Here is a 21588-nt window from a genome sequence, read left to right as displayed (position 1 = left end):
AGGAGGCCTGGGTAAAAGGAGGAGGAGCCAGGAGACATTAGTAACCGACGCTCCGCCTTCCAGCTCCGCCTCGGGGAGTGGGCGGGGCCCCGCCCCACGCAGGGGGAGTTTGTGTATTTAGGAGAAACCACTGAGAGGAGAGCTCTGGAGGACCTGGCAGTCTAGAGGGGCCGGGACGCCTCATTGCTAGCGCGCGTTTCCGTTTCCGTTAGGATATTGGCGGTTAGTGAGCATCATGGCAACCGTGGTAAGTGCTGGCATGCGGAGGGCTGAGAAATGGAAACGAACTAGCTCTTGTGGATCTGAGGGAGCAGGAGCTGGGGCTTGAAATGCTGGGGCGGAGGGAGGAGGAACTGGGGGACCGGAACTGAAGGAGGAGCTGGGGGCCCGGACTCCTGGGTCAGAGGGAGCAGGAGGTAGGGGTCTGGACTTGAGGAGCTGAGAAAGGAGAGGGCGGGGACGTGCCCTCGTGTCTGAGAGACTGGGAGCCCTGAGTCTGAGGGAGAGGGCAATGGGCTCCCGGACCACTGCGTCTGCGGGAAGAGGCTGGGGTGTGCACTCCTAGGGCTGAGAGAGGAGGGGTAGAGGGGGTGGGACCCCGTAACTGTAGAAAAGGATGTTGTCCCGGATCCCAAGGGTGCCAGTGGTAGATAGTGGTGGGACCTCTAGGTATGCAAACTCCCACTTCCAGACCCCTGGATAATTCTGGAATCCGGTATCCTCCAGTTTAATACGGATTGCAGTGTCTTGGATTGTCACCGTCAAACCCTTCCCATCACCGTCAGGCCTGGACAGCCACTAATAGACTGTCTCCTGGCTTATCAGTTGGTATTTTCTGTGAATAAAATGAGCATGTGACTTTTCCTGTCTGAGCTCTGTGACTCGGCAGGTTTTGGGGGCAGCAGCTCAGCTGCGGTATCGCTGGCATCGGTGTCTGTTCTTTTTTGGTGCTGAGTGATACTCTGTTGTTATTAGGCCTTGTCCCCACACTTATGTTCATTCGTTCATTTTGGATTGTTGGGGTGGTTTCCACCTTTGGGCTATTTTGATTTCTTTTTTTCCATTCTTGGTTTTGGGCTATACCTGACTGTGCTCAGGGCTTACTTATGGCTCTGTGCTCAAGGATTATTCCTGTTGGTGTTGGGGGGACCAGGCCCTTTGCCGGACTGGATCACAGGGTACCTAATTTGTGTAGCTAGAGAGCAGCCACAGAGTCCTTGAAATTATGGGGGTGGGAGGATTGTTCCTGGGTAGGGATCCATGAGAGAGCACAGTGGGCTGGAGTGCAAACTCGTCATTTAAGAGGCCCAGGTATGATCCCAACCAATGTATGGTTCCCTTAGCACCACCAGGAGCGAGTCCTGAGCACTGCAGGGTGAAGCCCTTAAGCCAAAAAGAAGCAGAGAATCCCGGACTTATGCGCTCAGTCCAGCAGTGCTAGTGGTGTGCAGAATTGTGAGGGAGCCCCGCGACTGTACAATTGGTACAACTGGTCGTCCTGGATCCTAAGGGTGTAGAATCATCTGTTCACACTAGTTGACGACAGAGTGGGGGTGACTGGCATGGGGTCCCTCATCCTGCCTTTGGGCGGACTTTTGTCATGGAAGATAGGCTGGGGACTGAGGGGGAATCTGTGAAATTTATGATTACTTTCTGTTTTGTTAGGTTTTTTTTTTTTTTGTATTTGTGTGGGTCCATCCAGCAATGTTTAGGGGTTACTCCTGGCTCTGGACTCAGGAATTACTCCTGGCAGTGCTTGGGGGACCAGTTGGGTGCTGGGAATCAAACCTAGGTTGACTGTGTGCAAGGAAACGCCCTACCTGCTGTACTATTGTTCTCGCCCCCAAATCATGATCACTTCTAAAATGGGTCGGCTTCCTCCCCAGCCAGCCACGACCAAGGTACCAGAGATCCGAGATGTGACGAGGATCGAGCGGATTGGTGAGTGAGAATGAATGAGGGACCAAGCCTGGCCCCTGCCTGCCCAGAGGCCTGCGTCCTGACTCCTGTGATGGAGAGGGGAGTCTTGAGTTGCAAGTAGATGAGCTGCCCTGTGGGGGCGCCACAACACTGCTGGGGTCCCCAAGTGTCCTGGCCTGTCTGGAAGTAAGAAAAGCAGCTGTCACTGAGCGCTCCCTGGGGCAACTTGAAACTGGATGTTCCATGCACCCAGTGCCCACTGCAGGAAGACAGGGACTGACTGGCATCACTCCCAGCTGTGTCTGCAGTGCTGGGCCTGGCAAGGCCGATGCTGCACAGGAAGCTACAGATTCCTCACACTTGCCCCATGAGACGCATTTCTGACCAGCCGGTCTCAGCTGAGGTCACCATGACTCAGCACTATCTATCCCTGTGACCCGGATTCCAGAGCAGGACTTAAGGAAATAGCAGGGCCAGCTGTTGGTCCCCCTTCCAGAGACAATGACTCCCAGGGAGAGGAGACCAGAGTTTGCACTCATTCATTCATTGGTTCCTTCAGCACCTCTGAGAACACTTATAAAGGACTCTGGGATTGGCAGTGGAGACCCCAGACGTATGCAGTGCTCGTTCTGTAACGTCAACACAAAGTGATGATGCTTCTTGTAGCCAGGCTACCTTATTCGCAAGCTGGAGTCAGGTTTGCTTCCCTCCTGGTTCCAGGCACTGCTGAGACACAGCCCCGTTGAGCCCAGAGATCTCAGGCTGCAGTAAGAGCACCTCCCCACAAAAAAATTAAAAAGCACCCAAAAATTTAAGAAAGAGGTTTTGAAACCTACCTAGTCTACCACTCTCTTTTCAGGAAAACAAACAAACAAACAAACAAACTCATTGCCCCTGGGAACCTATATTCTTTAAGCAAACAAAGAGGAAACATGGAAATATTCCTCCTTTCAGCTGCCCTCCTTAGTTGTTTTGGATACTTTGTCATACGGCTTTACCTTGTCCAGTCCCTGCCCTCCGCATGTTTCCAGGCAAGCTGGGGGAGGGGATGTCAACCAGGGTGCGTGTGTGTGTGTGTGTGTGTGTGTGTGTGTGTGTGTGTGTGTGTGTAAGAGAGATTTTCTGTTTGCTTTTTTCTGTCAGTGCTTGGTGGCTACTCCTGGCTCAGTGCTCAGGAATTGTGTAGGGTGCCTTCTGCAGTCTTTTTTCTTTTTTAAATTTTTTTGGTGGGGGTGTGCTACACCTGAGGATACTCAGGGCTTACTCCTGGCGATGCTCAGGGGGCCATAAGGGATGCAGGGAATTAAACCCAGGTCAGATGCATGCAAGGCAAACGCCCTCCTGGCTGTACTGTTGCTCCATCCCTTGGGCCTCCTGCAGTCTTAGCCCTAGGGAGGGAATGTCACCTTGTTAAAGGAAGCAGATATAGACCAGTCAGTGTGTGACTGGGAGTGGCTGTGTCTAGTCAGATGATTCACAAAAGCTGCTGCTGGCCTGCAGACAGTCATTTGCCCTGGTTTCATCAAAGACCCCAAATCCCGTGTCTGCATCTCTCACTTGCTGTGTGTCATGGGCAGGAGACCTAACCTCTCTGAGCTCCTGCCTGGAGACCCGACCCCAGATATGAGCCCTTGGCGCACTCAGAACCCCGGTTTCTGGTGATCTTGTTTCTTGTTAGGGGAACGTGGAGCTAAATTAGTCTTTGAGACTGCTTGGGGTTCTGTAGTGTCAACACAAAGTGATGATGCTGGTTGACTGGGTTAGTTTTTCATTTTTTCTTTTTCTAGGGGTGGGGGGTGGTTCATACCCTGTAATGCTCAGGGCTTACTCCTGGCGGCTCTACACTCAGGAATCATTCCTGGTGGTGCTCGGGGAACCATATGGCATACTGGGGATTGAACCCAGGTCACAGGCAAGGCAAACACCCAACCTGATTTAACTGTCGCCCCCTTTTATTTCTTTCTTTTGTTTTTGGGCCAACTGGGAGTGCACTGAGGTAACTCCTGGCTGTGCACTCAGGAATCACTCTAGGCAGACTCAGAGGACCATACAGGATAACGGGGATTGAACCCGGGTTGGCTGCATGCAAGGCAAGCACCTTTCCCGCTGTACTATGGCTCCAGCCCTGACTCGATTGGTACCTGATTGAGTTATATGGCAACCAAGCCTTAGGGATTTGGGTCCTGCCATGACATGCCCTGGGGATGCTCTGGTTTGTGGATATTTACCAGGTCTGGCTTTGCTCCTCAGAAGGTGGGGGATCGCCCCCCCCCACCCTCGCCTTCTGGCAAAGGAGGCCAGGAGGGAAACCCCCCACTCCTCAGGGTGCCGTTGTCCCCGGCCGTGACTTCTGGCTCTTTCCTGCACACAGGGGCCCACTCGCACATCCGGGGACTGGGGCTGGACGATGCCTTGGAGCCACGGCAGGTGAGAGTGGGGTGTCCTGGTGGGAAGGACTGCAGCCTTGGGGGGCGTGGGGACTATGTTGTGTTCTTCCAGACTTTTAGCCACAGATGGGGGTTTTATTGAACTTTGGAAAATTGGGGTGGAAGAGGCCCGGGCTATAGGATAGGCATGTGCCTTGCCTGTGGTACCACGAATAACTCTGGGGTGACCTCCAGGGAATTTCTCTGGCACTGCAGCACTCACCTGCCAGCCTAGTTGGCCAAGAGTCACGGGGAGGGTCCCCGGACTGCTCAGGGCATCCATACCCCTCAAATTGAAGGTAGAGAAGGCTTTACCCCAGGCTCTTGGTGGCTGGGAGGTGGTAGATGGTCACCGCATGCTCCTGCTCCCACAGGCTTCCCAGGGCATGGTGGGGCAGCTGGCAGCGCGACGGGCGGCCGGTGTGGTGCTGGAGATGATCCGTGAGGGGAAGATTGCGGGACGGGCGGTCCTCATCGCCGGCCAGCCGGGCACGGGAAAGACAGCCATCGCCATGGGTAAGAGCCTGCTGGGTGCTCGCCTGGACTCCGCCCAGAATCCCATCTCCAACTGTCTGGGTCACTGAGACCACAAGGCCTGCACAATCCCTGTGTCATCTGTTTCTTCCAAGTGTAAAGGCCAGGGAAGAGAGGTCATAGCTCCCGCAGAGCACACTGTTCCCCAGTAACCGCGGGGTATGGAAGAAGCTTCATGTAGGTCAGTCAGGGCTTGGTAAGCATCCTCCTCTCCTTCCCACCCGCATCGTCCTCTGTTCTTGCAGGTCAGGCTGATTTCATGTTTCCAGAAGATTGCCTTAGCACCAGCCTTCCCAGCTATAATCTGTGTGGTAGAGAATGGGGAGGAGGAATTTCAATGAGTGTGTTTCTCCTAGAGGGAACTCCTACCCATTCTTGTTGATAGTTCATTGGCTAGTAATTATAGGGTGCCACTTGTTGCAAAAGTTGACTGAGACATTAGAACATCTTGAAGACTGCGGGCATTTGAGCCACACCTGGGTTCAGGTGCTCGTCCTGACTTTGCTCAGGTGCTCTGCTATAGCTCAGGGGGATCATATAAAATGCCAGGGATTCGGAGGCTGGAGCAGTAGCACAGGGGATAGGATGTTTGCCTTGCATGCGGCTGACCTGGGTTTGATTCCCAGCATCCCATATGTTCCCCTGAGCACCGCCAGGAGTAATTCCTGAGTGCAGAGCCAGGAGTAACCCGTGCATCGCCAGGTGTCATCCAAAAAGAGGGGGGAAAAAAAGATGCCAGGGATTCAAATCAGGTTAGTGGAATGCAAAGCAAGCACCTTTAATCCCTGAACTCTGTCCCCCAAATTTTGGAATCCCCCCAATGGCTGTGTTCAGGGCTTACTACTGGCTCTACTTCCTGTTGTGCTCAGGTGGGGCTGGGGACCATATGACATTTCCACCAGAGTCACCTCTACACTGAGCACATGCTTTGCTTGCAGGAGATCCAGGTTCTGTTCTCACCATTGCGTGGTCCTTTGAACAGTGTCAGGAGTCGCCCAAATTTCTTTTGTGTGGGGGGCACACCAAGCATTCTGCTCAGGGTTCACTTCTGGTGGACTTGGGACCATTTGTGGTGCCAGGGATCAAACCCTGGTTGGTCACGTGCAAGGCCAGTGCCCTACCCACTGTATTATAATTCTGACTCCCCATTTTTTTAAATTTAAATTTGGACTGTTGCTTATAAATGGAGAGCTCCATATAAGGAATATGGGCATTAATTGAGTAGACAAGTAACAATCTCTTATAACCTACAAGCAATGTAAGCTCTTTTGTTTTTGGGCCACACTCAGTGGTGCTCAGGGCTAACTCTGACTCAGAGCCCAGGAATCACTCCTAGCAGTGCTCAGGGGACCCTGTGGAATGCTGGGGATTGAACCCAAGTCAGTTGCATGCAAACCCCTACCCACCTCCGCCCATACTATTGCTCTGGCCCCTAAGCTCTTTTTATTGATGCTTTTCCTTCATCCTCTTTGAACTCATGCACATCCTTCAAAACCTGACTCACACCCACTTTTATGCTCAGTGGGGCCAGGCAGTGTTGAAGAAAGGGAACAACCAAGCATTCAGTGAAGGGGCAGGGGCTTCTCTCCGGATACCCAGGTGATAGACCTCGCACCTGCTGTGGGCCTGGTCCCTGCCAGAGTGACCTTTGCTCCAAGGGAAGCTGTCTGCTGACCCTTGGGGAAGGTTTAAACTTGTTGGGTATATGGGAGGCTCATAGAGGTGGGATCAGGTGGTCTGCAGGCATTGTCGGGGGCACTGCGGAAGGGGCCTGGAGAGAGGCCACAGTGCACACTGTCCCTCAGGGATTACCGACTTCCTGCCTAGGGTTGGTTCAGAGTTGCCAGGGCCCTGAGGAGGGAGAGAGAAGCAGGGCAGGGCTCAGGGCTGTGACAGGGCACCCTTACTTGTCACTACCATGCTTCTAGGGGTTGGGAGATTGCTTGGGGTGGTCAGAGAGTTGGGGCGGTGTGGGTGTCTCCTGTGTGACCCCTTTATGGCTTGTGGCCAAGTAGGTGCCACCTGGGGCCATGGGCACCTCACCTGCCCAGACTTCCTCCTCCCCAGGCATGGCGCAGGCCCTGGGCCCTGACACCCCATTCACTGCCATCGCGGGCAGTGAGATCTTCTCCCTGGAGATGAGCAAGACAGAGGCACTGACGCAGGCCTTCCGGAGGTCCATCGGCGTGCGCATCAAGTAAGCTGGACCCTACAGCTGCTGGGTGCCACTCCAGCTCAGCTGGGGGCTGTCCTGACTGCTGCAAGAGCTCATGGGAGTCGGCGACCTTGGGGGGCTCGGGCCAAGGCTCTCCCCTCAGACCTGCTCTCTGGCTAGGGAGGAGACAGAGATCATTGAAGGGGAGGTGGTGGAGATCCAGATCGATCGGCCAGCCACGGGGACGGTGAGTGTGCTCCCAACTCGGGATCTGGAGAAAGGGGCCCCTCTACCCCAGATCAGCTTCCAGGAAAGGTTCCAGCTGCAGGCTTGGGTTATGAATATGCTCAAGGCAGAGCCACAGCTGAGCTGACACATTCATGAAGACCCAGAGAGCAGTAGTGGGGTGGAGAGAGAGGTCTAGAAGCTTCTTTGAATCATGCTGTACAGCCTTAAAAACCTGTTCTGTGGGATTTAACAGCTTCATGCCTGAAGGCACCCTTATCTGCAAGAGGCGATTCACTCCCCTTTTCCCCAAGTTGAGAAGTGTTTTCTTAGAAAATAAAACAGAAACAAATGAAACAGCTGTGTGCCTGGGCCCAGGAGAGCTCAGTGGGTGGGGGCACAGGCTTTGCAAGCAGGGGGCCCTGCTCTGTCCCCAACACTGCATGGTCCCCCTGAACCAGGAGCAACCCCCACAGCATAGAGCTAGGAGTAGCCCCTGAACACTGCTGGGTGTGGCCCCCCAAAACAAAAAGAAGTGGGTGCTTGGCTGCCATGGGGTCCTTCCCAGTGTTTTCCCCAGATTAGGTTTCTGTCACCCCAGAGGGAAGCTCCGTTAGTCACTGTCCCTGCCCCCTGCCCAGGGATCCAAAGTGGGCAAGTTGACCCTGAAGACCACGGAGATGGAGACCATCTATGACCTGGGCACCAAGATGATCGAGTCACTGACCAAGGACAAGGTCCAGGCTGGGTAAGTAGCAGCTGTAGGCCGAGCACTGGGGCTGAGGCTCCCCTCATTTTCCTTTTCTGACGCCTGCCCCCCTCACACACACACCCCTTGGCAGGGACGTGATCACCATCGACAAGGCCACAGGCAAGATCTCCAAGCTGGGACGCTCATTCACACGTGCACGTGACTATGACGCCATGGGCTCGCAGGTGCGCTGTGCTCCGGGGTACCCTACCGCCCCACCCCTAGGTTTCTGGCATTCCACATTGTTCCCTGGGACCCCCTCGAGATCCCTCAGAAGCACTGGGAGGTGGTACCATGTCCATGGTTTCTGGCTTCTGGGGTCTTCCAGGATTCCCCATAACCTTCACTGCTTTTGAACATTATTGATCTTAACTGTCTCTGTGAGGCCTGGGACTTCAGTATAAGCCCACGGCTGGCTGCCTTGAGGTCATGTACTTGCCTCACACATTGGCAACCTGGGTTCAGTCCCTTCCATTCCGTGGGGTTCCCTGTGCCCTTCCAGGAGTATCCCTGAGCACCAGTGGGTGTGACCCCAAAACCAAAAAAAAGAAAAAAGCAGAACTTCTCCCTCTCCCCCAGTACCTGTCTGCCCTTGACATCCTGTCCTCCTTCTCCAGACCAAGTTTGTACAGTGCCCCGATGGGGAACTGCAGAAGCGCAAGGAGGTGGTGCACACCGTGTCCCTACATGAGATTGACGTCATCAACTCGCGCACACAGGGCTTCCTGGCACTCTTCTCAGGTGAGGCTCTCCCTGGCCTCCTCACTGCACCCGTCTCCCCTCCCTGCTCTACCACCCTGGCAGGCTCCCAGGCCCCTGGCCTGTCCTCTCGACATCCCACTCTGTCCCTGGCCTCTTGTTGACCCCACCACCACCCCTAGGCGACACTGGTGAGATCAAATCCGAGGTCCGCGAGCAGATTAATGCCAAGGTGGCCGAGTGGCGTGAGGAGGGCAAGGCAGAGATCATCCCTGGCGTGAGTGCCCAGGGAAGGGATGTGGGGGACCCTGGGTGGGAGGCCCATTGGGAGCAGGGACTGACTTTGGCCCCTTCTCTGGATTCCCAGGTGCTATTCATCGATGAGGTGCATATGCTGGACATCGAGAGCTTCTCCTTCCTCAACCGGGCCCTGGAGAGTGACATGGCACCTGTCCTGATCATGGCCACCAACCGTGGCATCACCCGGTGAGCCCCTGAAGAGATGGACAACAGGGGTGGCACTGGGGTACACCAGGAACGTTGGCCAGGCAGGTTACAGGTTGAGCTGGGGTACCGTGCCGTGGCCTAGCCCAGAGGATGTCCTGTGCCTTCAGATCCATGAAATGTTCCAGAACGTTGTGAGGGTGCTCATGCATTGAAGCTGTGCATGCTGGGAGGCCTGGCTTCCACCCCTGCCACCTCACAGTCCCCGAGCACTGCCCATAGCAACCCTCAGCAACAAGGCAGATCCCCCAAATAGCATTCACTGTGACCTGGATTCGTGTTCTTTCTGTGGCCTTTGCTTCTGTAACCCCTTAAGCTGCAGTTCCCAGCTGAGGCTCCCTCATCCCCAGCAGCAAATAATAACAAATGCTCTGAGCTCTTGGGGAGTGATCCGGAGGCGGCACATCATGGGCCACGGCAGCTCCCCCACCATGGAGCATGGTCGGCTGTCCTGCAGGGGAGAGGGAGCTGGAGGCTCCTGGGGGCTCGCAGACAATCTCCCTATGGCCAGCTTTCGGGTCTGCTCAGGCTGGGGCGTCACCTGCGGGTCAGGAGCCCGGACCCTTTCCCTGGGAACCTTCGCGTGGGTAATCCTGGTCCTGGAGAGCTGCTAACTAGCCCACCAGTTCAGGTTCAGCCAGGGGATGCAGACAGTGGCCCTGAGGTGAAGGTCACGTGTCTCAGGTCCAGTGAGCAGGCTGGGGATTCCCCGGACAGGGTTGGAAGAGCCTGTTTTGGGGGGACACTCCCATTGACAGCCCTCCTTCCCCACCCCCTCGCAGCATCCGGGGCACCAGCTACCAGAGCCCCCACGGTATCCCCATCGACCTGCTGGACCGCCTGCTTATCGTCTCCACAACCCCCTACAGCGAGAAGGACACCAAGCAGATCCTCCGAATCCGGTGTGGCCTGAGCTCCGAGGACCCGGGCCTGTGGGCCAGCGTGGGCTGGAGGGGTGCTGGGACAGGGTCAGGTGGCAGCCTGGGGGTGGGCTGGCTGGGCCTCAGTGGCTCTTCTGGCTCTGAGCCTGCACCCCCTACAGGTGCGAGGAGGAGGATGTGGAGATGAGTGAGGATGCGTACACGGTGCTAACGCGCATCGGCCTGGAGACATCCCTACGCTACGCCATCCAGCTCATCACGGCTGCCAGCCTGGTGTGCCGGAAGCGCAAGGTTAGCCTCGGGGCCCAGCACTAGAGACCCCCCTGCCCACTCCCTCGAGACTTATTACTGGGTCCAGGGGTGCCCCTGGCCCAACACGGAGATGCCCTGTGCAAATACCCCTTCACACAAGTCCAGCTCATAGGACAGCAGCTGGGAACTGGGCACACAGTTTGGGGAGTGGGTCCAGAGAGGCCCCCAGGGAGGGGGCCCCTCCGAGCCTGCTTTTTCCCACACACCCCCCCCACAGGGCACAGAGGTGCAGGTGGATGACATCAAACGGGTATACTCGCTCTTTCTGGATGAGTCACGCTCCACGCAGTACATGAAGGAATATCAGGACGCCTTCCTCTTCAATGAACTAAGTGAGTGTCATGTCCCCAACCTCCCCCCAGGTTCTGCCCTCTAGGCCACGCTGACCAGAGGCCTTTCTTTGTCTTCACAGAAGGCGAAACCATGGACACATCATGAGCCTATGGCATCTTGCCCCCACCTACCCGGCTCCTGTTTTCTACCGTAGCTCTGTTGTTGACTTTGTATAAAATGGTTCTGACACTGGATTTGTGGGTGCGTGCATGTGTGGCCATGTGTGGCCACCTGGAGCCCGAAGACAAGACACCCAGAGTGCAGTTGGAGAGGCCTTTATTGGGGGTGCTGGGACACTATCTGCTGTCTCTGGGATTTAGAGTGGGCCTGGGGGCTTGGGGAGGGGACGATGCGGTCCTCAGAGGAGGAGGAGGTCTGGGAGGAGGGGGTGCTCACAGGCCAAGGGCTGGGCCCTGGGTCCCCCGCAGTCTGAGTTGCTGAGGCGACAGGGCCCACAGCGGCAGCTCAGAGCCACGGGGAAGGAGACCGTGGGGTCCACGCCAGGCGGGCAGCCGGGGAGCTGGATGGAGGCGAAGTTCAGCTCGTGGTAGGTGCACACAAGCTGGGGCACCGGTGGCAGGGTTGCTGACAGCACGCGCACCTGGAGGCCATGGGGCAGAGGGTACAGCATGAGCAGGGGCGGGCGAACAGGCCTTCCGAGCCCCCCTGCCTTCCCCTCCCCTCCACATTTCCCAGCCGGGGGTGCCCCAGGTGCTGCTCACCATGCTGGGGCAGTAGCCGGCGCAGATGGTGGTGGTGAAGGCGATGCAGAAGGGGCAGGCCTCATTCTCGGCAGCCAGTGTGGCATTGACGGGCTGGCACAGTGGCCGCAGCGGCCCCCTGGAGGCCCATGCCCCACCCGTGCCCATGGCCAGCAGCAGACCCAGCAGCAGGCCCTGGGACCAGGCCAGGGCCTCAGGGGCAGCCTGAGGCCTCCGTCCTGAGCCCAGGCTCACTCCTTTGTGTCCCGTCTGGGCACCACAGTACCCTAGCCTCATGCCTCCTCCTGCCTGCCCACCCCGACCCGACCCGGGTTCTCATACAGAAGGGAAGTGTCAAAGCAAGCATTCCTGCCCCTAAGGCCACCACCATCAGGAAGCCTGTTGACTGTGCCCCTTCTCCATATGGCCCCCTGCCCCACCATTTACCTGAAGCGATTCCATCCTGGTTCTTCCCCTAGGCAGTGGCCCTGGCCTTATACCTGCAAGCTGTGGGGGCGCCAAGGCCACCCCGGGACTGGGTAACCTGGACACTAATCCCCCGGGGGCGAGAGCGCTCAGCCAAGGGCAGGGAGGGAGGCAGCTGCAGGAGTGGGGGATGCCGACTTGGGGGATTGTCCATGGGGGGCTAGGGAGGTGCTACAGAGCAAAAGGGGTGTGGGAAGCTCAGGGTGGCGTCATGCTGTGGCCCTACACAGCGGTGGTGGGTGGGACCCAGGGTCCTGAAAGCCCCGGAATCGGCATAATGACAGAAGCCTGAACTCCCGAGCCACCTGCCTGGCTGAAACCTTACTCCTGTGCTAACCCTGCGGGCGGGGCGTGGCTTCACGGTATCTTCCGTGCACAGGAGTGAGGATCAGACATGCCCCCAGTTCCAGCAGGGGTCCCCACGGCTCTCTGTCGTCCCCTCCCACGCACGCGCTCAGGCCCCTCCAAAGCCGAGCCCAGCGAAGGGAGAGTGCGGTGGAGACTGTTTAACGCGGGGGAGACTCCGCGGGTCCACGCGGGCCTTGGACATGGGCAGATGCAGGATTCTTCCCGCCCACAACCTGTCGCTCCTGCTGCCCAGAGGAGCCAGGTCCGGCCACGCCGGGCCAGCTCAGATTAGCGCAGGCCGGGAGCTGCCATACTGCGAGTTCTCGGTGCTGTAGGCGTGCGGCACGCTGTGGATGCCCAGCACCGGGTTCCAGTGGAGTCTGCCCCAGGGCAGCGTCAGTGGGCACAGTAGATTGGGCCGGTGGAGAGGGGGCACTGGGGGCCCAAAGGCCTCCCGAGTCTCAGACAACGCCCCGCGGTGCGGCACCACCGGCCCCACAGGCCCAACCCGACTGGCGCTGATACCCAGCGGGCGGTCTAGCCAGGAGTGCTGTGACAGCCGCTGCTCCAGGGCCCAGGCGCGGGCTGCCGGCGACTCCCTGAAGGGGGATTCCAACAGTTCCTTCCTGCAGGAGGTGGAGTCAGGAGGGCACTGCTAGACTCTCTGTCCAGCTGAGGCTCAGACCTCAGCTTCCCCACCCAAGGCTACAGTGCTCAATCCTTGGGGAGTGATAGGACAGTGGGAAGGACGCTTGCCTTGGACTCAGCTGACCCGGGTTCAGTCGCCAGCACTGCACATGGTTCCCCTGAATCCACACCAGGAGTAAGCTCTGAGAACTACTGGTTGTGCCCCCCCAAAAAATAAATAAAAGTAGACCCGGTAAGAAATTCAGGGTGCAGGTTCAAAGCGAATGTCTGGGTTTCCACAGCATGCAAGGGCCTGGAATCTGGAGTTTTTGAGGAAAGGGGTATTCTGAGGAGCCACCTAAATCCTGAGGGCACTGTGCGTAGGTCCTGAACTTACCCCCACCCCCAGTCCTGCGGGTTTTAAGTTCCTGCCAGTTGCTATGACAGACTCTTGGTGCTGAAAAGTGGTGGGTGTGGGAGTTGTGCCTGAGCTTCAGGGACTTGGGTGCAGCACCTGGAGGCTGAGGCTACCCGGCCAGAAGGAAACGGGGGAACTATGGAAACTCCAGACCAGACTCACTCTGAGAAGGGCTGGAAGTCCCTGGTCATGGTGGAGAGATAGGGCTGGTGACGGTCCAGAATGCCTCTGTCCTTTACTCTGAAGACCCGGCCCGCCAGCTCAGGGCTCTTCGTCCAGGGAAGATGGGTGCATGGGGGAGTGAGCAAGAAAGAGTGTCACTTTGTTCCCGGGCTCGGGCCCCAGAAGGACAATTCCTCTCCCTGCCTTCCACCCTAGCAGCCCTCTGCCAAAGGGTCCCTGCCCGCCTTGACTAGCTTCGATTCCAAAATCCAAACAATTTTCATCATCAAACTCAAAAGCCCAGCCCTCGGCAACAAAACCTCTTCCCGAGCTGACAGCTAAACTCAACTGCACCCTGAGGGTGACAGCTGAACTGACGGTAACAGTGGCCCACCCGGCCCTGCACCTAACCCAACCCCTTGGTCGCTCTATGGCCCGCCCCACGCCCCTGGGCTCTGCATTGAATTTGAGGGTTTTTGTTTGTTTGTTTGCTTTGCTTTTTGGGTCACACCCTGCGATGCACAGGGGTTACTCCCGGCTCTGCACTCAGAAATTGCCCCTGGCGATGCTCAGGGGACCATATGGGATGCTGGGAATTGAACCCAGGTCGGCCGCGTGTGAGGCAAATGCCCTACCTGCTGTGCTATTACTCCAGCCCCCAGAATTTGAGGGTTTTTAGACTACTTTTTTTTCTTGCTTTTTTGGTCACACCTGGCGATGCACGGGGGTTACTCCTGGCTCTGCACTCAGGAATTACTCCTGGCGGTGCTCGGGGGGACTATATGGGATGCTGGCACTCGAACCTGGGTTCTCGGTGTGCAAGGCAACCGCCCTACCCGGTGTACTGTCACTCCAGCCCCTAGACCCCTCCTCTTAGTCATGCCCCCCGGACAGTATACTTCTATTCCACCTTAAACACACCCCTAACACCCCCCAACCCCCCCCCCCCACACACACACACACACACCGCTTAGCCACACTCCCAGGCTCAAAATTCCTTTTAGTGCCGCCGGGGATCTCCTAGGGTTGTCGGTGAACCGGTACCCTGAGCTCCAAGATTTGCAAACCGGCGCTCCTGCTGCCTCCAGTACCTGGGAAAGGCGCCTGCGGTGGCCGTTCTCAAGCTCCGGGAATTGGAGCCCAACGGAAGCGGGAACCCTCGGGTCCACATTGGGCCAGCCGGTGTACTGCGCCTTCGTCTCACTGCACCGCTGCTTGGCGATCAGAGGGAAGTTGCAGCAGCCGTGCCTGAACTACGAAAGGCGACGAAGATCCCAGCGGGAAGGTGCACAGGATTCCTCGGTGTTCCCTCCCTCCCTATCATCCCTGCTAAGACCTCTGCCTCCTAGACCCTTACCTTCCCCCTTAACTCCTTCATTCCCATTGTCCGACTGGGGTCCGACTGCTCTGAGGCCCTGGGCTGCGCCAGCGGTCCGCCGTGGTTCTTGTGCTCATAAGCCCTGCCAGAGGTTGTCTCCCATCTGCTGATGACCTCGTCGAAATCCCAGACGTGCAAATCATGCCTGACACCCAGGGGCAGGGGGTCCCCAATTGTGGACTGGGGAGAAGGCAGTGGATGTCAGTGAAAAGGTTGATGTCTTTGTTGTTCTCCCGCCCGGATCTTTCCTCCCTCAGGAAACAGGTATTCGGGGTCCTGGGCCCCTTTCTCTCTCCAGCTCAGGACTCCAGCACCCCCCTCCTTCAGTCAAACAGGAGACCAAGCCCTCAATCTCCTGGTCCCTAGGAGAGTCCTCTTCTGGTCCCCACCCCGCCCGCTCCTAGTGTCCTTTTTACCTGCACATTAGCTGGATAAAAACCTATAGGTGGGATCAGATGGTGGGCTACACCACTACTGGTGAGGTGCCAGTCGTGACAGCTTTTTGGCATCCGAGTCCCAGTGACTGCGGACCGTACAGGGTCATAGCACAGAGCCAGGGTCCGATCTGCCATGGCCCCACCCCTCCCCCAGCAGCTAGGCACTAGCCGACTTGTTGTTGCTGTTGCCCCAGTGACAGAACCCGCCCACCCTGAACTCCGCCAGTGGAGAGCCAGCAGGCGGATGGATGGAATCGGGGAGAGGAACTGTCTGGGGCAGGGGAGCAGGAGGAGCAGAAACTGAAAGAAATGAGGGACTCAGGGAGGAGGCTAGAAAAGCGGGGAGGGAAGGGGAAATAGATGAAATAGATGTTCAGAATTCTAGAGACAACCCCCTCCCCCCATACTCAGGCTGAGGAAGACAGTGACTCAGAGACATGGGGTCTGAGATCCAAAAGAGGGGGGCTAGAAATCCAGAAATAGACCCAGTGTGGGAGTGTTGAGACCACCCAGGGCATCAAGGAATCCATGAGAAATGCCCCCCTACTTTCCTGCCTGGTCCCCAGTCTTCTCTGCTGCCTCCTTCCACTGCCAGCCCTGCCCATCCTGGGTAACGATTTCCAGACTTCCCAGCCTCCTTCCTCCAGTCTGCAGAAGGCAGCGCTGCTCCGCCCGCTGTCCTGTCTGCCTTTGATTTGGTTGAAAACTTCCACCTGGGAATAGGGGGTGGGTGAAAGGGAGGGACCCACAGGGAAATTCTTAGTAGAATAAAATACATGAAGGAAGCTGGAGAGACAGCACAGGGAGTAGGGCATTTGCCTTGCATGCAGCCAACCTGGGTTTTATCCCCAGAACTCCCTATGGTCCCCTGAGCCCCACCAGGAATGAAGTTTGAGCATCACTGAATGTGGCCCAAAAAACAAAAAGTATGAAGTGGGGCTGGAGCGAGAGTACAGTGGGTAGGAGAGTACAGTGGCTTGCCTTGTACATGGTTGACCAAGGTTCGATCCCCAGCATCCCATATGGTCTTCTGAGCAATGCCAGGAATCAGTCCTGAGTGTAGAGTCAGGAGTCACCTTTGAGCATCACCAGATGTGAGCTCCCCCACCGCCCCCCACCAAAAAATGTATGGAGATTTGATGAGAGAAGTTAATACATACAGAAACTACTGACCCAGAAGTCAAACAGAAAGGCTGAAGGACAGGAGTCAAAAAGAGAATAAGAAGTAGGAACCACTGGGGCCAGAGTGATAATACAGTGGGGACAGTGCTGGCCTTGTATGTGCTGACCTAGATTTGATCCCCAGCATCCCGTATGGCCCCCAGAGCACCGCTGGAAGTAATTCCTGAGTACAGACCAGGAGTAACCCGGACATCGCCGATGTGGTCCCCAAACAAAAAAACCCCACAAAAACAAGAAATATGAGCACAGCTACTCCTATGCGGCCCTGCCACCCACACCCCACCAAGGGGCTCAGTGGGGGATGGGGTGTTCTTCTTTAGCCCCAAACTGGTGTGTGTGTATGTACAACAAGTCTGCGCCAATGTGATATATGGAGAGGGTTCTGGCAGATCTGAGGTCTTTCTGGACTTCGCCTGGCACTCTGTCCTTTAAAGATCTTTGGGTGGGGTTAATGTGCTTGCCTTGCTTGGCATGCAGCTGCCCTCTGCCCATCCCCACACTGCATGTGGTCCCCTGAGCAACCACCAGGGGTCACTCCCGGGCAGAGAGCCGGTAGTCCCTGAGCACTGCCGGGTGTAGACCCCCCAAGCCAAAGTAAATAAACACTTTTAGGTCAAGGTTCTGCCACCTCAGTCTCTGCTCCAGACCCAGTGAGCTTATCCCACCGCCCAGTGTTCAGACAGGGGGAACTGAGGCTGCCTTCTGCAGCCTGCTCAGGGATCTTATTGACCTCCTCCGTGGGGATCCTAGACCCCCTCAAACTCTTACTGGATTGTCTTGGACCATTCCAGACCATCACTGTGAAGTTTCAGCCCAGTGGTTGGAGCTTTATGCCCTGCTAAGGATGAGTGAGGTGAAGGCTTGCCTCTTTTCCCATATGGAGTAAAGGCTGGGATAGGGAAGGGGAAGACATTTGACTCCAGTGTCCCATGGACCAGAGCCCAACTCTAGAATCCTGACCTCCTGTTCTTCAACCTTGCTTGTGCTCCTACAAAGGCCAGTGCTAACCCAGCCACTGATGTTCTGGTTTTCATTCTGCCCTGCCTTCCCTCCACTTTGAGATGTCTCCTCCTAATCACTTGCCCAGGGTGGGACCTCCAAATGTCACCTCTAGCAGAGGGGTGACCTGAGCAGTTGGGTGGGGGTTGATAAACAATAAGTACTCAGAATATATTGGATAGCATCATCATTTCAAAGTTCATCCAGAACTCCTATCCATCCTTCAAAACCCCTTTTGGTTTCACCACCTGTCTGGCTTGGCCTTGAACTCTCCAAGTCAGAGAGCTATGATTTTGTGATCACAGGACAAGTACCTAGAGGCCCAGAGCAGTGGGACTGCCCCCCAGAGGTCATTCAGCATCCAGTTCTCTTCGTCATCATGGTTGTGGTAGGCCTCCTGAATTTCAGGACTTGGGTCTCAGGCCCGTCCAGTCCGGCTGAGAAGTGTGCAGACGCAGGCTGTATCGATTCGAATCCATCGCCAGCCCACACGGCCCTGGGCATCAGCGGTCAGGGCCCGCACGTAAGATTGTTTGGCTTTACACTCGGACAACCAGTGACGCCGGTCCACGCCCCGGCAGCCTCCTCCAGCCCCACCGGGGTCACCTGCCCCTGAGCTGTCAGCCTTGCAGCGGGTCTCAAAGAAGTACTGGCGGAGGGGCCCGCCTGCGGCCGCGGGCACCTCACCCAGCACCTCCACTTGGCGTCCACGCAGGTCCACGGCACTCCTGCGGTCCGTCACCCAGCTACTGACTGCGTCACACACAGCCAGCTCTCCCCTGCGATGCGCTGTCGCCGTCTCACTCACTCCGCGCCGACTGCGGTTGGCTGGGCTGCCCACGGACTCCCCAAAGGCCCCTGCCTCCAGCAGGAAGAGCAGCGGGGGCCCTGCAGGGGCACCCCGGGATAGGGCTACTCGGGGGGACAAGAGGTCCCACTCGGGGGCTGGGAATGGGGGCAGTGGCAAGGGTGGGGGGTGGGCCTCCATGGCAATGGAGGGGAGGAAGAAGAGGAGGATGGGGAGGGGGCAGGAGGGCAGGGGGCCCATCTTGCTGACCACCTGGGAACATGGAGAGGGTAGCTGGAGTCAGAGAAGGCAAAAACTGGCAGAATTTGGGAATTCTAGGGGGACCTAGAGTCATGGGGAGCCTTGGAGTGCTCTGTTCTAGGACTTGGGATAATGCCCGATCTCTCAATTCAGCATCATTACCCTACAGCTATGAGAGCCAACCAACAGGGAGAGAAAGGCCCAGAGAGGTTAGTGCCTTGCAGCAGATCACACAGCCTGCAGGGGCCAGAGGTGGGCAGAGCTGGACTCACCCCAGCAGCTCCTTCTGCTGCCATGTTTCTCCCACCCTAAGGACCCTCAAGTCCAGCAGCCCACTCAACACTTTTGAGGGAAGGTCCCATTTGGGGTGTGCAGGGAAGCCCAAGTTTAGTTCCAAAGTGCAACTCTGGATGCTTTCATCAAGGCCTCAGTTTCCCTGTTGATGACTGTCTCCGGGAGGCTAGGGTGGGGCCTGGTTCTCCCGTTCCCTCCCTTTGGGGAGGCCTGTTTTGGGAGGATAGGGGTGTGGGGAAGGGTGGGAAGTGGCAGAGGGTCCAGACCTGTCAGCACCTCCTGCGCCTTCGAGCTCTGGGGCCGGGGGCCCCCAGGCTCCGGGGGACCCCTGTGGGGGACACAGGCGGCCCCCTCCTTCCTGACATCTCAGGAGAGGCAGGGGGCAGCCACCTAAGGGGAGAAAGGAACAGGCGGGTGACAGAGGCATAGGGAGTGGCTGCATCCTGGTAGGCACCTCACCCACTCCCGGGGGGGGGGGGGGGGGGGGGGGCCCATCAGGGCGACGCCCCTCCCCAGGGCCCCTTTCCTGCCCAGGTGATAGCTCCTGGCTGGGATGAGAAGCAGATGGGGGCGAGGGGGCAGCAGCCCGCGGCTGGAACAGATTTCACCGCGCCCATTCGGCGCCCAGATGGGCGGGGGCGGAGCGAACCTGGACAACGGCTTGAGGACTCAGCCTCCAGGAGCCTTGGGTCCCAGAGGCTGCTTTCTGGAATGTTCTCTCCTCACAGGACAGGCCAGGGCCCGTCCAAGCCTTCCATGGCACATACCTGGACTGGCTGCCTGCCCTTGCTCGGAGTTGGGGAAATGGAAAGATGGGGGGTGAGGAGGGGCACAGGGTGATCCGCCAGGACCAGGACCCCAATGCCTCCTCCCTCAGACCTGCAGTCCTGGTCCCCAACTCCTTTAGGAATCCAAGCCCCCACTGCCTTCCTCCTTTAGACCCGAGAGTCCTGCTCCCGCTCACCTGCTTGGTCCTTTAGAGCTCCCGCCCCCAGCCCCCTCCTCCCTTCCCAGGACAGTCAGCGCCTCCTCCCTCTGACACGGGAGGAGTGTGGTTCGCAGCCCTCCTTCCCTGAAACTCCCAGAAACACGGGCTCCCAGACTCCTCGTCCTCCAGAAGACAGAGTGAGACTGGGGGCTAAGCCGACCCCCGCAGTAGAGGAGCGCGCCACGGCTGCTCTGGAACGGTCCCGCTGCCTCAGTTTCCTCCTCCAGGCCCCGCCCCGCCGGCCCCGCCCCCGCCCCTCCCTTCCCAGGGGCCGGGCGGCCCGGCTCGGGGCTCCCGCGGGGAGGAGGCGCCCAGGCTCTTACCTGGGGCGCCCTCCGCGGCTCCCCCGCAGCCCCCAGCGCGGCGGCGGCTCCTCCTCCGGCTCGCGGGCTGCAGGGACGCGCTCTCGCCCCGCGGCTGCTCGCGGCTCCCGCTCCCGAGGGCCCGGGCCGGGGGCGGGGCGGGGCGGCGCCCGGCGGGAGGAGGGGCCGGGGATAGGGGGATCCCGCCTTCGCCTGCCGGCCGGCACCCCCGCAACCCGGCAGGCGCACCCGGCCCGCCGCCCGCCGCTGCCCCGAGCGAGGCCCGGCGCAGCCCCCTCCTCGCTTTGAGTCGGGGGTCCGGCCAGCCCCCCAGCCTCCTCCCTGTGGCGGGGTGCAGCAGACCCAGGAGACCGAGAACTCCGCCCCTCCTGCTTCAGACCCAGGGATCCAGCCCCAGGCCCTCCTCCCTCAGACCCTGGGTCCATCCCTCAGCCCCTCCTCCCTCAGACCCAGGGCCAGACCCGCAACCCCTCCCTCAGACCCAGATTCTGGGCCTGAGATCCCGCTGAGGCTGTTGCCAACGAGGTGTCAATCCCGGCAGAGCCCCTTGCGCGCTTCCCTGTCCCAGGAGCCCAGCCAGACATTAACCAGCTGGACTGGGCCAGTGATAAGGTCCGAGGCAGAGACGGGGTGCGGGGTGGGGCTCTCCCGAGTCCTCCCTCCTGGAATCTCCCGGGTGGGGGGCTGGGAGAGGGTTCAGAGCTTGGAGAAGAGAAATTCTTCGGGGCTCAGAACGCTGGGTGCGCACGGGGACAGGTAGGGGGCTGGAGATTTGAAAAAGAGGATAGACACCCTGCGAGAAGGGGAACAGTGTCATGGGGTGACCCCGCATTCACGGACGTCCCACCGCGGGGGCCCTCGCCCCTCCCCAGAGCTATTTGCAGGAGGAAAGCTGACACCAACCTTGCTGGGGGTCATCATGAACCCCTCCTGAGCCTAAATATAGCATGGCGAGGTGGCAGGAAGGGTGTCCCCGGCTTAGGGTGTCCCCTGTCCCCCCCCCTTCACCCTGAGAAATGGGCGGGCCTGCGGTCACCTCCCTGACCTCCTCGCGGGTGTCTGATGGAGAGCCCGGTGTGGCTCTCAGAGGCACTGGAAGGCGAGTCCTGCCCCATCTCTGCCCCCTCCTGTCTCCTTCTCTCTAGGTTCTCTGTTTGGGTCTCTGTCCCCTCTCTGGGCCTCCATTCCCCACCTCCTTTCTCCCTGAATCTGTCTCCCCCTTTCTCACTGGTCCCTGCCCTCCCCTGTGTCCCTTCACTCTTCCGGGGTCTGTCGCTCTCCCTGGGAACACTCCTCCCCCTCAGCCCTGCTCTGGGTCCTGCTCCCTGCCCCTCCCGGCCTGAGTCTGGGGCTAGCGCCTCCTCCCTCTCCCAGCACTGGGAGGTGGGTGTCCTCTGGTCTCTTTGTGGAGGGCGTCTGGCATCTCTGGGAACTATTAAGCTGCCAACTGGAACTTC

General features: G+C 58.3%; 4 protein-coding genes across 4 annotated transcripts; 1 reads left to right on the top strand and 3 right to left on the bottom strand.

Moving 5' to 3' along the window:
• The first annotated feature begins 76 nt into the window (after positions 1 to 76).
• Positions 77 to 10934, top strand: RUVBL2 (RuvB like AAA ATPase 2). The gene is made up of 15 exons (XM_056135959.1): positions 77 to 247; positions 1887 to 1941; positions 4292 to 4347; positions 4721 to 4862; positions 6948 to 7077; positions 7216 to 7282; positions 7902 to 8008; positions 8103 to 8196; positions 8629 to 8752; positions 8893 to 8987; positions 9078 to 9196; positions 9997 to 10116; positions 10257 to 10386; positions 10625 to 10739; positions 10820 to 10934. Exons 1-15 carry the CDS (start codon positions 236 to 238, stop codon positions 10843 to 10845), a joined length of 1392 nt encoding a protein of 463 aa, XP_055991934.1. The 5' UTR covers positions 77 to 235; the 3' UTR covers positions 10846 to 10934.
• Positions 10935 to 11076: 142 nt separating this feature from the next.
• On the bottom strand, positions 11077 to 11925 carry LHB (luteinizing hormone subunit beta). The gene is made up of 3 exons (XM_056135966.1): positions 11889 to 11925; positions 11463 to 11636; positions 11077 to 11341 (listed from the first exon to the last, which is right to left on the bottom strand). The coding sequence occupies exons 1-3, from the start codon at positions 11901 to 11903 to the stop codon at positions 11099 to 11101; spliced, it is 432 nt and encodes a 143-aa protein (XP_055991941.1). The 5' UTR covers positions 11904 to 11925; the 3' UTR covers positions 11077 to 11098.
• Positions 11926 to 12558: 633 nt separating this feature from the next.
• Positions 12559 to 15432, bottom strand: SAXO3 (stabilizer of axonemal microtubules 3). Its single transcript, XM_056135567.1, has 5 exons — positions 15277 to 15432; positions 14840 to 15040; positions 14574 to 14735; positions 13483 to 13589; positions 12559 to 12901 (listed from the first exon to the last, which is right to left on the bottom strand). Exons 1-5 carry the CDS (start codon positions 15430 to 15432, stop codon positions 12559 to 12561), a joined length of 969 nt encoding a protein of 322 aa, XP_055991542.1.
• A 2284-nt stretch (positions 15433 to 17716) lies between these two features.
• On the bottom strand, positions 17717 to 18532 carry NTF4 (neurotrophin 4). Its single transcript, XM_056135967.1, has one exon. It carries the CDS (start codon positions 18524 to 18526, stop codon positions 17897 to 17899), a length of 630 nt encoding a protein of 209 aa, XP_055991942.1. The 5' UTR covers positions 18527 to 18532; the 3' UTR covers positions 17717 to 17896.
• Between the last annotated feature and the right edge of the window lie 3056 nt (positions 18533 to 21588).

The sequence above is a fragment of the Sorex fumeus genome, unplaced genomic scaffold (genome assembly GCF_029834395.1).
Source record: "Sorex fumeus unplaced genomic scaffold, SorFum_2.1 ptg000122l, whole genome shotgun sequence".
NCBI classification, from domain to species: domain Eukaryota; kingdom Metazoa; phylum Chordata; class Mammalia; order Eulipotyphla; family Soricidae; genus Sorex; species Sorex fumeus.
The sequence above is the reverse complement of the archived record's forward strand: the minus strand, read 5'-3'. Positions and strand labels throughout refer to the sequence as shown.

Bases quoted from the DNA above. Each gene is read 5' to 3' on its own strand.
- RUVBL2 (XM_056135959.1), top strand. The intron at 7,283-7,901 runs GTGAGTGTGCTC...CCCCCTGCCCAG, and splicing joins ATCGGCCAGCCACGGGGACG to GGATCCAAAGTGGGCAAGTT. The intron at 8,009-8,102 runs GTAAGTAGCAGC...ACCCCTTGGCAG, and splicing joins AAGGACAAGGTCCAGGCTGG to GGACGTGATCACCATCGACA.
- LHB (XM_056135966.1), bottom strand. The intron at 11,342-11,462 runs GTGAGCAGCACC...CATGGCCTCCAG, and splicing joins CCGGCTACTGCCCCAGCATG to GTGCGCGTGCTGTCAGCAAC.
- SAXO3 (XM_056135567.1), bottom strand. From the start codon at position 15,432: ATGGCAGATCGGACCCTGGCTCTGTGCTATGACCCTGTACGGTCCGCA. The intron at 15,041-15,276 runs GTAAAAAGGACA...CCTTCTCCCCAG, and splicing joins TTTATCCAGCTAATGTGCAG to TCCACAATTGGGGACCCCCT. The intron at 14,736-14,839 runs GTAAGGGTCTAG...CGCCTTTCGTAG, and splicing joins TGAAGGAGTTAAGGGGGAAG to TTCAGGCACGGCTGCTGCAA.
- NTF4 (XM_056135967.1), bottom strand. From the start codon at position 18,526: ATGGGCCCCCTGCCCTCCTGCCCCCTCCCCATCCTCCTCTTCTTCCTC.